Genomic DNA, 15,226 nt, shown 5'->3' on the forward strand with positions numbered 1-15,226 from the left:
TGTTAGTTTTATGTTTTGTGGTACCTGAAAAAAGAAAATAATATACATACTTTTGAGATAAAATATATGAAAAACATTTCATGTAAAGTAATGTGCCTAGCGAGTTTCGTAAGGATTTTCGTATGTTCCCAGGCGCTCACTATTTTTAGGAGCTCCGTAGACTTAAAGGCGAAGAAAATCTAGAGCGATGAGCAAAATGTACCACATGCTACACCATGGAATAAGGGATTAATTATTCTATCATTATGTCAAACCAGTACTTTGGCTATTAGTTGTCGTAATAAAACCCTAAGCCTTTTTGCAGTATTGCATCGATCGCCTAGGGCGTGGGCGAAAGACGAAAACGACGCGCACAAAACCACGATATTATGGTCAACAAAATGGCCAACGAAACGGCTCGTTGCTTACAAAAGCGAATTTTTTAAAGAAACGGGGGAAAAAATTGATCCTTAAGAGTAGCTATTTTATTTCTTAGCTCCTGGGGGAGGAAGATTGCGTGACGAGCCCAAAGAACGTCTGCGTAGAAGGCTATTGCAACGCGAGCTTTGTTAAAAGTGACTGAAACTGTTTAATTATATATGATACATTTAAAGGAAACAAATTTCTATTGCATTAAAAAACTCCAACCCAAATTATGGCTTTTTTGAGTTAAGAGCAAAAAGAAAAAAGAAAAAAACGCTAACAGCCGATACCCACCCCTCCTTTATTTGCACATTTTATCATCCACCTACCTTAGCGAGGACGTTCCAGAGAAGTTTCTGGCGTTCCTTGGTCATCAGGGACAAATGTTTTCTTTGGTTTCCCTCCATGTGTTCCTCCTTGTTTTTCCTTCGTATTGCCGTTTCGCAACCTTTCATAGGGCAGATACACACTCTTTCTCCACAATCAATCGAATGAGATGGTATTTAACTCCTTTTGAAATAAAAAGAAACCTTGTCAAAAATGACATGCAGTATTAATCATCCCACATCCTTATGCCGTGTTTTGCTTCTTACTGGTATACAGCTTGTAACACCAGGCTGTTTGAGAGCTGAATGATTAATACGTTACATAACCTCTAAGCAATCAGGTTACTCGGAAACATCGGATGATATGATTCCATCGTAAGCGCATTTAAGGATAATTTTTAACAGGATAGGTTACTCTTTGGATCATCATAATTTAAAGTATACTTAAGCGTGGTGAAGGGAACTATATGAAATTAGGCAAAACAATAACGATATCATGATTACATAAAGAAATCAGCTAAGATATTCTCTTTATATGTTTGCTCCTGAGGAATTATAGGAATTAAAGGAATTATAGAAATCAAAAGATACCCACAATTAGAATCTGCCCTTCTGATGCCACAAGGTGATAAAAAAAAAGTTGGTATCACGTTGCAAGTTTTGCGAAAAGACAAGGCTTAACTCACGTATCTTCCAAAAGTCCTATTTGAAATTACCTCGTGATATTTTGTCCACATTTAAGCGGGCAAGGAACCTCTGTAACACTACAAGTTAGATCTCCGTGCTTCTTTTTATCTTTTCTTTTGAATCTGATGCCACATTTGCAGAGGACTTCCACCATTGGACACGTCGCTTTGTGTGCGTCTATTTGTTTCCTTTTCATGCTTTCTTGGCATTCTTGACAATTTAATTCTAACTCCGGACACCGTTCCAGGTGATCTTTGGCCCGGTTTAGCGCAATATTCTCTCCGCAGCACTTGCACTGCCCATGGACCATCCCAAGCATGGTATTCGCGAGGCGGTTTGAGCAGAACGCCGTCACAGGCTGACGGCACATCTCGCATGTGCTGGATTGCCCTTGGCTTGTTTTCTTAAACATATCCACGCAGAAACCACAAAAGGAATGGCCATACGGTGTTGCTAGTTCTGCGTCTAGAATGAGATTCTTGTTGTAAAAGAGAAGGCGAAGTAAGGTCAGGAAAATAGCTCCAGGCTGGCTTGTTATTCCGAAAATGGCGTGAACTGTATTATCCATTCAAGTCACAAGTTAAATACTTATAGCAAATGGTAATAACTTCAACTTACCAAACATTACACAGGTATTCAGCTGGGATAGAATCGCTGAATGCGATGTAGTCAAAAATCGAACGAGAGTGACTCATTTTTGGTGAGTTTAAAATGGCCTGTCGTTTCTGTTCGCTCGGAGGCTCTCTCTCTTTCTCTCTCTCTAGCTTTTGTTAGGAGTGTGAAGGAATAAACCGCCTATGTGATAGAATATCAAAATTCACAGGAAAAAACTTCCCTTCAACAACCAATAGGAAAGTAAACCACAGTCACTCTCGACAAGCACTCGCGCACTTTGATAACAGGTATATTAAACTTGTATTTCCACACCTTATTCAATGACAAAAAGTGTTCATGGGACAAAAATTATTTTAAAAGATACTTCCTGGTACTGCACTTATAAACGGGAAGATTGCATTTTGTTTAGATAAACATTTTCCACAGGCTGAGATCTCCAATGTCTGCATATTTTCACCATTTAAGTTGTTTTAAAACATCATGTCGAATAAGTCATTCAAAAATACGTATTGCACTTCTGCAGATTTTGAATTATACCTTGCTTAATTTTGGAATGACATTAATTCTTGAGTTATTGTCGATTTCATTACGACAATACTACTCTTCAAGTTTGACAAGTGCTTCGCTTCGTTGTATAAAGTTCTGTTTCTACTGAAATCAAAATTGCTTATCTAAAATTGTGATAACCGCCGACAGTATTTGCGGTTATGTGTGGCTGGATTAACAGGAAGGGGAGGTATTGTTTAAATAAGTTGTGAGAACCAATATTAATGGTCAGGAAAGAATGGATGGATAAAATCAACTATTAACTAAGGGAGTGCGAACCTTTATTGTTTGGACGGTTCTCTCAGAGGAAATGGGCTCATCCCGAAGAAAGAAATTTCCCTTGCTGGGCTCAGCCCACTTCAAAATACATTCTTAGCATTCTCGTTGTCAAACATTCCCAGATTTCATTTCGGTCGTTCTATCAACAGGAGCTATTCCTCCTTTGTTTTATCCAGCGTGTCTTTTATCGACGGTGGCTTATTTACATAATTTCAAATGAGCAGAAAGCGGCTTAAGCCGTTTTCTTTCGACGCTACTTTTGTAGACAAAAGTGGAAAGAAATCGAGGAAAACTTTTTCGCTAACGGCGGAATCCACGCTTCGTACCCCACGAACCTGTTCAGTTGAAAATGAACAACCTGAGATCGTCGAACCTTTCTCGTTTGAGGAGTTTAGTGAGAACGGTTCTGGTCTATCTTCGTACGAGAAAAGACATATCGCCAACATCCAGAAATGGGACAACATAAGAAGACAGTTGTTTGATTCTTATGTGGAGGAATGCTGTTTTCCGACTGAAACAACATGTGTTTACTGCCTCCAAGAACCAGCAACACTGCGATGTCAATATTGTGGCCCCAAGCAGTATTTCTGCCTTGAATGTGCTAATATTTTGCACAGTGTGAGGAACCATTTTCATGTTTTGGAAAAATGGAAGGTGAGGTTCGAAATGTAATAAGTGGATTGAGTTTGTTGGTTCTCTACTCTGCTCCGAGAGGTTTTCTCCGGGTACTCCAGTTTTCCCCTCTCTTCAAAAACCATCATCATTTGAATTTATTTAATTTAGAGTTTATATGCATTTACACACGACCCCACAAGCTGTTCAGCTTTAAACATTATCGTGCCTAAATAAAGATGTTTTTATAGTAAACGAACTGGATGATCTTTTTCCAGATTGTTTCCGAAGGGAGCGAGTCATAGCCCGTGACCAGGGGTCCTTTAGGATTTTCTCTTCACTCTAGGTATCCAACACCTTTCCCAAAATCCTTGCTGTTCCCAGTAACGTAGTCTTCTGAAGTAACGGAATACTAATTTTGACGTTCAATTTTCCCAACCACTTGTCCAAGTTTTTTGTTACACTTCCCAATGATCCTACAACAATTGGTACCACCTGCACAGTTCTCATGTTCTACATTCTTGCAATTTCTCCTTTAATTATTATTATTATTATTATTATTACTATTATTATTTGCATGTTCTCAAATATTCAAAATGGGGGACGATCGAACTACTTTGGGACCAACTTTTGTTTGACATTATTATTCTAGCCCCTTTTTTGTAAGCTGATCTATTGCATATCAGTTATTAAGGAATATATGAATAAAGTAGTTAAAAAAGAACAAAAGTTTTAATTTTCATCCAAATAAAAATTATACGAATATAAACCTGGTGTAATTATCAAACAAGATCTGCGGCAAAGAAAAACTTGTATCTTCCAAAAGCAAAAACAAATTATGGCAAATTCATTATCAAATTCATAGGTACAAAAATATGGAACTCAGTAGAGAAACTATTACAAACTGTTTCTTTGCTAAAAATGTTTAAAGCTTGTATCAAGAAAAAAATCCTGGTTCCAGTTGTTCAAAGGCCGATTAGCGCTAACCCAGGGTTAAATTTTAATCCAGGTTTCTATATTTCTCTGTTCAAGAGCCGTTTTGGGAAAAAATTTCCAATACTTTTCAGAGTATTTGATCATCAAATTGTAGACAAGTGGAATTAAACAAAATTTTCTTTTAAAGCTTTCAGATCTAAAATTAAATTTTACACTAACCCTGGGTTATCTTAACCCACCTTTGAACAAACCGGTCCTGGACTCTTATTGATTATGTTTTTTTCAACTATCAGAGATTTGCCATAATTGTGTAGTTTTTGTGTCTGTGTTGTTTCTGTGTTGTGCGAGTATGGTCATGTCATGTTAGTGCAATACTCCTTTCATATTCTTTTTGTACCTTTAATTAATAAATAGGTAAAGGTCCTAACACCGCATTAGCTCTTTTAGTTATTAGTTAGGGCCTCTACCTGAATGTAATTATTTAATTGTAATCCATTCTTCGTAAATATGTACTTATGACTCATTCAAGGTGTTGTTGTTGTTGTGTAACATAGAGTATATTGTCAATTCAGCTGTCATGCTGTCTGTAGTGCAATGAATCAAAATATTCATTGTACCCCTTTTCATGTAGTTCTTATTAACCGAGCGGGAGGTCTGTATGGGAGAATCTTGACCGAGATCACCAGTACAGACCGAATACAGTGAGGTCTGTACCAGTGACCAAGGTCAAGATTCTCCCATACAGACTGACCTAGCTCGGTTAATAAGATGTTTATTACATGGCTGTGTCTTATATGCCGTTTTTTTATATACTTTTTACCCGTTTTTCTTAGACTGGTGTAGATGCTGGTCTAGATGGGAAAATCTAGACGGCTTTCAACATTGATTTCAGCCAATTGATCAAATTTGTGAATTTAGTAGTTCCCGGTCTTCGTGAGACACAGCCATATAATAATTACTATTTATTAATATATTGCTGGTGTCTCAACTAAAAGTAAGTAATGTGATTGTATATTTTAATTAATTTCAGGAGGGGATGTTCACCCCTTATGTGGTCAACGGATTACCATTAGGTTTCCAATGCAACTGTGGATCTGCCGAAGCAAGAGACATTGTGTGTATTGATGAGCACGGTATGATAATTTTTAGCTTTGCACATAATAATCTGTAATTGAAGAAACTAAAAGGTACTTTATTAACTAAAGATAAGGTAGTCATGTACTCTTGTCCTGGTCTGCTGATTAGTATAGATATATGCAACACTGATGACGACCATATCATCTTCATATATGTTGCATTCCATAGATTAAGCAGCACATTATTTTTTTGATTATAATAGAATCTTTTTGGAATTCATTTTGAAATAAATAACATCCCTTTCAAGTTTTCATTCAGTTATCATTTTATTTTTAATTGTAGGCAATCAGTATTCAAAAAAAGTTTGGTTTTGTAACTGCTATCACCCAACCACAACACTAATAAAGAACAACTTGTGGCCAGCATCTCCTGATAAACCTGCCACAGCTTTCACATTTTATTTAATGGATCTGATGGAAACAGTGTTCTTGCACTGCAAAGTTTCCCTCAGAGAATTTTGTGAAGCCGTTGAACTGTTAAGGCCCTCGTTACAACCAAGAATGGTAAGAGCAGTAAATGCACTGCCTAATTATCCAGTAGTTTTTCATGTTGATGAAACCTTTCATCATGTGCATTATGATCCCACGAATACATGCACATTGCATGTTGTACATTATTTTAATCACTCCCTAGCTAGAAGATGAGGAAATTCCTGCCAAAGAAAAGATGTTTCTTAAAGAAACAACATAATGGCTATTTATTAAATGTAATTTATTTTAAGCATGAAGTGAATTCTAGTAAGACTTGTAGTCTATACTATATCTATGGCTATGAGGCTAGCATCAAACAAGTACTCTCTCAAATTATAGCTAATATACATGGATGAATAAAGTTTGAACTCATTGAAATTTTAAAGTTTTTTGTTATCACAGGTTTTTTCAATATATCAACTCCTAAATCAAGCATCTTTTGAAGAGTACAGGTAATTAATTGCATACTAATTTTTATTATGAAATATGGTACCATGTAGTCATGACTACCAATATTTTCTTATCATGTACCCATATAGCCATAGTCATGGCTACCCAATACTACATGGGTAGTCATAGCTAGCCCTATTATACATGACTAGCATGATACCCCAACGTATTATACATGGCTACCAATATTATTTTCTTATCGTTATGAAAATACAATCTTGTACATGTACATGTAGGTACTTCAAGTATCAAATTAAGAAAATGACTCAGTGCTTCCCAGACCTGTGGAATGGTACAGTTTGTCCGCTTTGTCCAAAGGTATTTAATAAATAATCTTCCTTTATTCACGATATTTTACATGTACACTTGATTGCAGAGACCTTGAATTGTACGCTCTATACATATACCTAATTTATTCAGTATATTTAATGATATTCAAAACAGAAAACTCCCTTTACAGATTAGGAAACAGTGTTTAAGGTGCTTTTGAGTTAATTATTTAAATGTATAAAAGGTATATGTTGCAGGTAATTTTTTTTCTAAGGTAAATTTAATTTTTCCCTATGTACAATTTTTTAACCTGGGTAATTTTGCACCACAATATTTTTTTCACTTGCAGGAAAATGGAATTTTGATAGAGAGCATGGATGCATGCTTTGGTCTTTCCAGGAAGAAATGCCAGGGACTGAAATCAATTGGAGTTCCAAAACATGGACAGCTGATGTTTGCAGACCAAGATGATGTTGACAATTTTGTAAATGGCTACTGTGAACGTGCTTCTGAGGTTTCAAAGGTTTGTTAATAAAGAAAAATCAAGCCACATCACATTGGAAACAGTAGCCTAAAAATGTCCTGTGCAAATATCTTAATTTTACTAGTAGCTATTCCTTTCCAATAACAAGGAGCTATCTGATTACCTCATTATGATGGTCAGTGATAATTATTTGGGAGCCTTCTCTCACCACACCATGGCACATACAAATTTATAAACTTATGTAGACACAAATGAAGCCATGCCGAATATTAACTATTTATTTTCTTTTTGGTTGGTTGTTGGCAATATATTTCTATATTCCAGTATACATGTAGAGGCACTTTAAAACCCAATTAATTTTGTTTAGGACTGCAGCTCATTTCATGCTGGTGAACTTGCAAGCTCCATTAGATCAAAAGGAAAGAATAAACTTTTTGATGAGAAAGGAGTCTTTGGTCGTGTCTGCAGACATGACTTCCCCAAAGGATTTCATAGCATCAAACATGGTGAAAGGTGCATTTCAGTAATTAATAATTATTATGTAATAGCAGTGGACAAATGCATTGGCTATCTAGCTGTTATCCTTGAAGTGTTGTCATTACTCTTATTATCTCGATCTCTTTTTAAAAATCAATAATTATTATGTATTGATGAAAGTACTTGCGAAGATTTAGATGTACTTTTTGAAGTTGTAATAAATTTATATTTATGGCAGAGTTTAGTTTTTTATTGTGCTTGTGTTCTCACTTATTGTCTTTTTAGAGTATTTATAACATAGCGCACGTGCTTGCTCTGTGTAAGTGTTATTGAGCTGCTATGAACAAAATGTCCCACTGATGCATGCCGGTGACGTCAAATGCCTCAGGACAATTTGTTTTTCTTGCAGGGGACTTAAGCATTTTTCATTAAAAACCGGGAAAAACTTCGGTAAAAAACTAGACATGGCAACAAGTGAACAAGCCGATGAAGATCTACCTATCTTTTTTTTGAGAAAGAACCCAGAGGAAGGGGAAGACAATCAATGCTGATTTCATCTCGTTCCTCAACTCTAACTTCATTTCCACGCATGAATGCACTTGTCAGTTTTTAACCAATGCGAGACGAGATCATTGAAGCGTAGCGAAATACTTTCCCAAAACAAAATAAACCACACATTGAGGCATAGGAGAGGGTATTTCCTCCCTTTATTCATAAACTACAGCGAGGAAAATGTTATAAAACAATTGGTTCATGTGTCAGCTGGGTATTCATGGAGAAGTTGAGCACTTGGGAAGTTTGGAGAGCACTAAAAAAGTTAGAGTTGCTCAAGGCACAGCCTCGAGCAACTCTTATACATCTTTCGTGCTCTCCAAAGTTCCTGCGCAGTCAAATCTCCATGAATGCATGCTGACGCATGAACCAGTTGTTAAATTTGAACCACAACATATATACATCAGTATTGAAAAGGTGTGGTCATCTTCATTTTTTCCACTTTTTCTTCTTTTTTGATCTTTGGATCTTTTGTTTAATTTCAGGATTGGTTATCCACTTTATGAGGTTAAGCGCTTTCTTGACGAGAACGATAAAAGTCTAAAGTTTGTCATGCTCTATGACATTGCATGCATATTGTCTTCACATATGAAGGTAAACGTTGTTGTTATTGTTGTTTTCTACTACTAAATTTAATAGTTATAGTTATCGGAGTGTTTCTTAAGTTCTTTATATCATTTCATTCAGTTTATATTGAAATTATATATTAAGGCTTTTTGGGTGAAGTGTCCAAAGGCAGCTATAATATCTGTGTTTGTAATTACAATATACTAGATAATATAGTGTGCGGTTAGATCACAAACTTTTAAATTTTATGCTTGTGAATATCAACAATAATAACAATAATCTCTGTTTTAGAAAAATGCACAAGAATTACTGTTCAACCCAACCCAGTTGACCTTGGGTATACCAATTTTTCACTGTTATGGTCACAAAGCTTCATGTCAGGTAACAAAGCATTCTTAATTTTAATTAATGGTAATAATAATAACTTAATTGTTATTGCTATGTATCAAATTAAAATTAACTCTTAATTCTTCAGATCAAGTATTCACCAAGACGTATTGATGGAATTGGTCTCACAGATGGTGAGGGTACTGAGAGGCTTTGGGCTTTCCTTCGTGACTATTCTAGGATAACAAAGGAAATGGCAGCAGATAAAAGAATTGATGTCCTTACTGATGGTCTTTTGCACTACGGAGATCAACTCCGTGAAAAGTTTGGTAAAGCTTGTTTAATCTATAAATGGTCCTTTTTGAGGGTATTTAGTGCTACTTTATAACAAATAAAAAAAGTCAACCTGTAAATGTTATGTGTTCACTTCTTCCTACAGTTTAGTTCAAAACAGCATTAAATGCCCATATGTAACAATGTTTCATTAATTTTTTTTTTTATTACCTAGAGGTTTCATGCACAACAGCCTCGTATGTTTCTTCATACTTTTTAAAAGATGTGTATTTTGGTAAAATGAATGATGTATTTTTAGATAGTGTCCATCCATTAATTTATAATTTTAATGGACAATATCCAAAAATAAATCATTTGTGGTAACAAAATACACATCTTTTTTCTGAGAGTATGTTTTTGTTTTAACTTTATTTTTAGTGTTTAAGTTCCCCTTTGTGAAGTAGTATTGTTTCATAATTCATTTGATAATTAATATTTATCTTTCAATTTGTTTATTACAATTTTTGGAATGTTTTCAATGTTCCACAGGACCTTCATTGAAAAGAAAGTTTAGACGAAGAAAAGAAATTCTCCAAAACTCAACTGAAAAAATTGATTCCCTGTGCAAGTCTTTGTCAGGCATGTATAATATAGCAAAGTGATATTTATTAATTATACACACTTTTTGTTATAAAATACAACCTAGTGTTGCTATAATTGCACCATAGTCATGTACCCCATCTGCAGGTATAGCTAAAATTCAAGTGTGCACAATATCTTTAAAATTAAGTGGTTATACATATGAAAAATCTCTTAGTATATTAAATATTCAGAGTTTTTCTTGCTGCACAGGATGAAATTAATCCATTGTCCTTATTACACAACAGAACCTGTTACAGAGCAAGATATTGAGATGTGGATTGAGGCAGAAGTGTCCACTGAAAGCAGTGATGAAGGTATTGGAGTTAATCCGTTTTTTCCAGTGTGGTGAAATGTTCACTTTGGAGCTCTCACTCAAATCTATAGATTTGAGTAGATAGCAAAAAGTAGGGAGCAGCATCTCAACAGAAGAACCCAGCTTCTCACCACTGTTATGGACATTTCATTCTTTTATCAATCTTTTAGATGTTTTATCATGTGATATGACTGTGGCCATTAATTTTAACCAGTTGATCTCAAATTGGCATTTGTTTTTACTAAAATTTAGATTGATTGTGTTAAATAGGTACAGTCATTACTACATAGATCTGAATAGTAGTAACTAAATATACTGTATGTTATTGCATCAAATCATCGTGGAATTATTGCAGATATAATAATTTACTATAGTTATTTTAATTTCTATAGAGCTGGAATGGGATGAGAAGTATGTTGAAAGCCTTAGCACTGCAAACGATCTTAAGTAAGTTACAAGGAATTTTGATGATGATAATGATGATAATGATTGTTATTATTTTTTTATTATTATTATATTTTCCAATATTATTTCAATTATTAACTTTAATAAATATAAAGTTAGTCATTCTCCCCAACTGCCCTCATTTAATACATCACATACATTTTGGCAGTCAAATATGGCACATTTATACCAGAGCCCACAAATGAAATTCAAATCATTCAAGTTACGCATTGGATAAATGACCGAAGTTGATTGGTGCATGGCATGTTTGAGTTTCCATGGGAGGCTTAACAATCAGTAATAATTATCTACTATTCAGGGAAGTGATCACTGCAATAAAATGTTGTTGTAGCTGATTAGTGCTGTGTTACAAGTACTTATGATGCAGTATAAACAATGATAAAACTTGACATTATTATTTCAAGGTTTAAATTGCAGTCCAATTCTGAGATTACTGCTCAGGAAGTTGAATCAATAAAGAAACAGTTACAGAGGTTTGTACTGTAAATCTCACAAATAAATCTCTAAAATTCATTTATCCACTACACCTTTGTATAACAAAAAATGTTTATAGGTAGGAAATAAGTGTGAATCAAAATCAAAACAGTAAAATGCAAAAACATTTGACACTGATGTATAAACAAATTATTATGTAATATTAGATTCATTAAATTCTTCAACTGCATACTCATGTGTATGGTATTTAATCTCCTTTATGGTTCTTCTAACGAATCAAATTTTGTGTCAAGGAAAAGTATCTTAAAACTTAATTGCATGCTTGCTTCAGTATTTTTAACTCAGTGCCAGTTGTGATATTTCTTTCTGATATCCTTGTTTGTAATATATTATTTAGGCTTGAGAAGTTGCAAACATCTATTGAGAGACAACAAGGAATTCAAAGGAAGTGGACTGTGGCAAGTTCTTTGTACAAAGAGGTTCTTGCTCGCCTCAAGCTTAAACAAGGGTGTCAGTTACTCAAAAAACTACACCACCTAGCAGCGGAGCGGATTTTTGTTCTGGAAATGAAGAAAAAGTATGCAGGTAAATGATAGGTTCTTGATATGACATGATAATGGTGATAAACACTCTGAAGACCAGCTTTATGTGTGTGTCTTAGACAGGTGCACAGAATGATTAAAACAGAGGCTCAGGAAGTGTCTGGCTTATCTGGGTGTGGGCTTGGATAGGTTGTAGTGTAATCAGATTATTTATTTAATTGATATTTATTTACCTTATTTTATAATCTGTCTTTGCAGATGGACAAGCTATTGCTAAAAAGCTGAACAAAGAACTTACCAAGATAACAGCCAGTGTCAAACTGCTCATACCCCAACTGAAAGCTTTGAGAACAGCCCAATTTGGTGATCTGTCAGATGATGAAGTTTTTGTTATAGTGAAAGATCCGCAATCAACCATTTACAGCGCAGCCAACGTGGATCCTCAACGTAACACCCTAGCCCATTCTACAAAAATACAAATCATAAATGTGTTTTTGTTGAAAAAGAGGGCCAACGAAGAAATCATTCTTCTTAAAGCAGAGGTTGAAAGGTTTCAGACCTTTCTTTCTGAGGAAGTACAGAAAGTTGATTCTTGGATCGATAAGGCTTCCACTCAAAATAATCCAAGTCACAAGAACCTTCTTCTGGTGAAGAGAGCATCCTTAATCCAAGAACTAGCAAGCCTGCAAAGACTTTGGAAGGAAGAAGTCTTGTTTGAAACAGATTATGAAGAATTGCTGAAAAGAATTTTGGATGGAAGTGGAGAATCAACACTGTCTTTACTTGAAGATGAAGCTGCAAATGATAATGATGACGTTGATGATGTCAGTAGTGTTAGGGATGAAACTGAAGCTGATGAAAACGAACAAACAGACAATCTAGATCAATGATGGTGCATTTTCATTGTAAAAAATGTTGTTATGATAATAATAAGAAGCCATTTGGTGACGATGCATAGTCGATACCTCATAAAAGAGAATATTTTATAACTATAATTACTAACTCGCATGAATATTATAACAACATGACTTAAGTGAAACATTTGGGCCAATACAATTGCAGCTTCGATTGTAATGCAATAAAACCTCTTGTTAAGAGAACCTACATTTTTTTCAAGTCAGCTTGAACAGGTTCCTATATAAATGGTGCTTGACTGAAAATCAGACTCGCTAGGTTCTTAAATAGGTTTCTTAATTCTCGCTAATAAAAAGTGTACTTGTATAAATGATTTGTTTTTCTGCTTTTTCTGAACCTTTTTCTATCTCTTTCCTAATGTTCGCAAAGGCGGATACAGGGAGGGGGAACGGGGTGACTTGTCCCTCCCTCTTCCACGTGAATTACAACAGGAATAACAATGCCTATTCCAAAAGAATGAGTGCTTTTGGTCTCAATTAAAGAAAAGTTCCCCTATTTTGATTTTTTTTTTTTTTTCTGCATCCGCTTTAGGTTTAGATCTTAGGTTCTACCCCTAAGAACCTGCCCGGATGAGCACACAGCTTTATATCCCTGTAGGATCGATGTTGGATAGCGTGAGTATGAATGGAAACTGAGACCCTGAGTATGAATGGAAACTGAGACCCTGAGTATGAATGAAAACTGAGACAAAGTCGGAATTAAAGTTGAATAGGATACCCTTCGCGAACCTTGAAAAAGCATACCGTGTTCAGTGGATCATCCCATACAGTCATATATGTCTTGAAAGTGACTTCTGCTGATAAGAAAGGTTGCGTCTGCTTTGAAATAGCTAGATCAGAGGTGCATGCATCGCCACTTAGAAAATGAAAATACCCAAGTATTTGTAAAATGCGGTACTCGCGTGCGATGTCTAATACTAGGGACTTTAAACAAACCACGACGGCTACGGCAACGAGAACGTGCGGAAAAACAATAGATCTAATTGGCAGAACAATAGCCCAGTACGTGCGTTTTAAAACTTTGTAGATTTCTTAGACGTCCTTTGCAAAACAACAACGTGAAATCACCAAAATTTGCGTCGTATGCGAAGCGAAACCGCGCGGAAAATTATTTTGATTTACATTTGGAACTCAATGCTACTTGTATGCGTTATGTTGTGTTTGAGGTCTGGCGCCCTATGAGACGGTAAACACATGCAGCCATTTTCGAAATTCTAACTAAAAGTAGAAACTCAGTTTTTATCGACGTCTTCTGTGGCGTTGCCGTCCTGACTGCTTTAAGTCCCTACTGGGAGCTTTTCTACGGGTAATGTGTGTTAATATTAACATTGATTTTACTGTATACGTTTTAACATGATCAGCATGTCAAAATCACCTGTTCACGTTATGGTGATATACGGTCCTGATCGATATGACTATGTTAGCATGTATTGACAAAGTTATTACACGAACATCGATAACAAAATTAGCACACCGAAAACAAAATTAACACACGTACAAAATCAGCTCGTTAACACAAGAAAATAATTTTGAGCGAATTTCATCAACATATTTAAACCAAAAACAGTCTTTCAATATTTTTTGCTTTGTTAGCTATAATTTTTTTGCAAAGAATTAAGAGCTTTCGGAGGAATTGTGCAACGCTCGTACTTATGCCACGGGACTTGCGTTCAGTCAATACTGTTACCTGAGCCTTACTGACCAAATAGCGCAAATGATACGATATGTCCTTAAAGCAATCTTTTTATTAGGGCATCCTTTTTATTCTGTCTACATCATTTAATATTAAAGAACAAGCAATGAAAGACATATTTTTTACTTTTAAAATATCAGTAACAAAATTGGCACACACATACATACAAAGTTAGCCCAACTCAGTGATCTCAGGGTTGTTTCAGGTTGTGTCACATTAATCAAGACATACCAAATTGATAATATACGTAATGCGATATTGCACTTTTTAATGACGATAGCCGAAAGGTTAAAAATGTTTGAAATCAGCCTGCATCAAGCGTGCAATCTGTCGCATAATATCTAGTCCGGGCGGTAGTATTATGCACGGGACTCATGATATCTATTACGTACAATTAGAGCTTTAGGGTGCGAATGAAAATTGAACAGTCACCTTAGATGTGTCAGGATTTGTCAAAGAAAAAATAAAGCTTTCAGTGCCTTAAAGGTAAGAACTTATATTTTAACGATAATACGTTGCTTTTACAGGTAGCCAGTGAAGCTATTTAAGGACTGGCGCAATTCGGTCATATTTTCGAGTGGATGGCCGGACCAACACTCAAGGCCGGACCAACACGCAAGGCCTTAAAATAATTGAGAAGAATATGCTGCCTTTCTATAACATCGAGAAATGGTTTAGATATTCTAGTCTCGGATAGGGACAAATAAATGGAGGTCCCGTCTCCTGCAGGGTTAGGGGTAGGAGACGTTAATTTCCCACGCACGAGATTACTGTGTGATGGATGTCTTCCCCTGGGGTGGGATGGGTGGGTG

The 15,226-nt window shown here is 35.6% G+C and overlaps 1 protein-coding gene across 4 annotated transcripts; it reads left to right on the top strand.

Annotated features, from left to right (window-relative positions):
* Positions 1 to 2,907: 2,907 nt before the first annotated feature.
* Positions 2,908 to 13,035, top strand: LOC148735001 (uncharacterized). 4 transcript variants are annotated; one of them, XM_088753929.1, is made up of 16 exons: positions 2,911 to 3,509; positions 5,434 to 5,536; positions 5,823 to 6,043; positions 6,413 to 6,462; positions 6,697 to 6,778; positions 7,080 to 7,253; positions 7,582 to 7,727; positions 8,729 to 8,837; positions 9,102 to 9,191; positions 9,286 to 9,466; positions 9,960 to 10,049; positions 10,298 to 10,366; positions 10,758 to 10,812; positions 11,235 to 11,303; positions 11,663 to 11,850; positions 12,066 to 13,035. In XM_088753929.1, exons 1-16 carry the CDS (start codon positions 3,072 to 3,074, stop codon positions 12,695 to 12,697), a joined length of 2,697 nt encoding a protein of 898 aa, XP_088610055.1. In that variant the 5' UTR covers positions 2,911 to 3,071; the 3' UTR covers positions 12,698 to 13,035. The 4 variants fall into 4 exon arrangements, with proteins under 4 accessions (XP_088610056.1, XP_088610059.1, XP_088610055.1 ...); XM_088753930.1 differs by lacking the exon at positions 11,235 to 11,303 and having other exon boundaries at positions 2,908 to 3,509; XM_088753933.1 differs by lacking the exon at positions 9,102 to 9,191 and having other exon boundaries at positions 2,909 to 3,509.
* Positions 13,036 to 15,226: the final 2,191 nt, after the last annotated feature.

Source organism: Stylophora pistillata, chromosome 3 (genome assembly GCF_964205215.1).
Source record: "Stylophora pistillata chromosome 3, jaStyPist1.2, whole genome shotgun sequence".
NCBI lineage: Eukaryota > Metazoa > Cnidaria > Anthozoa > Scleractinia > Pocilloporidae > Stylophora > Stylophora pistillata.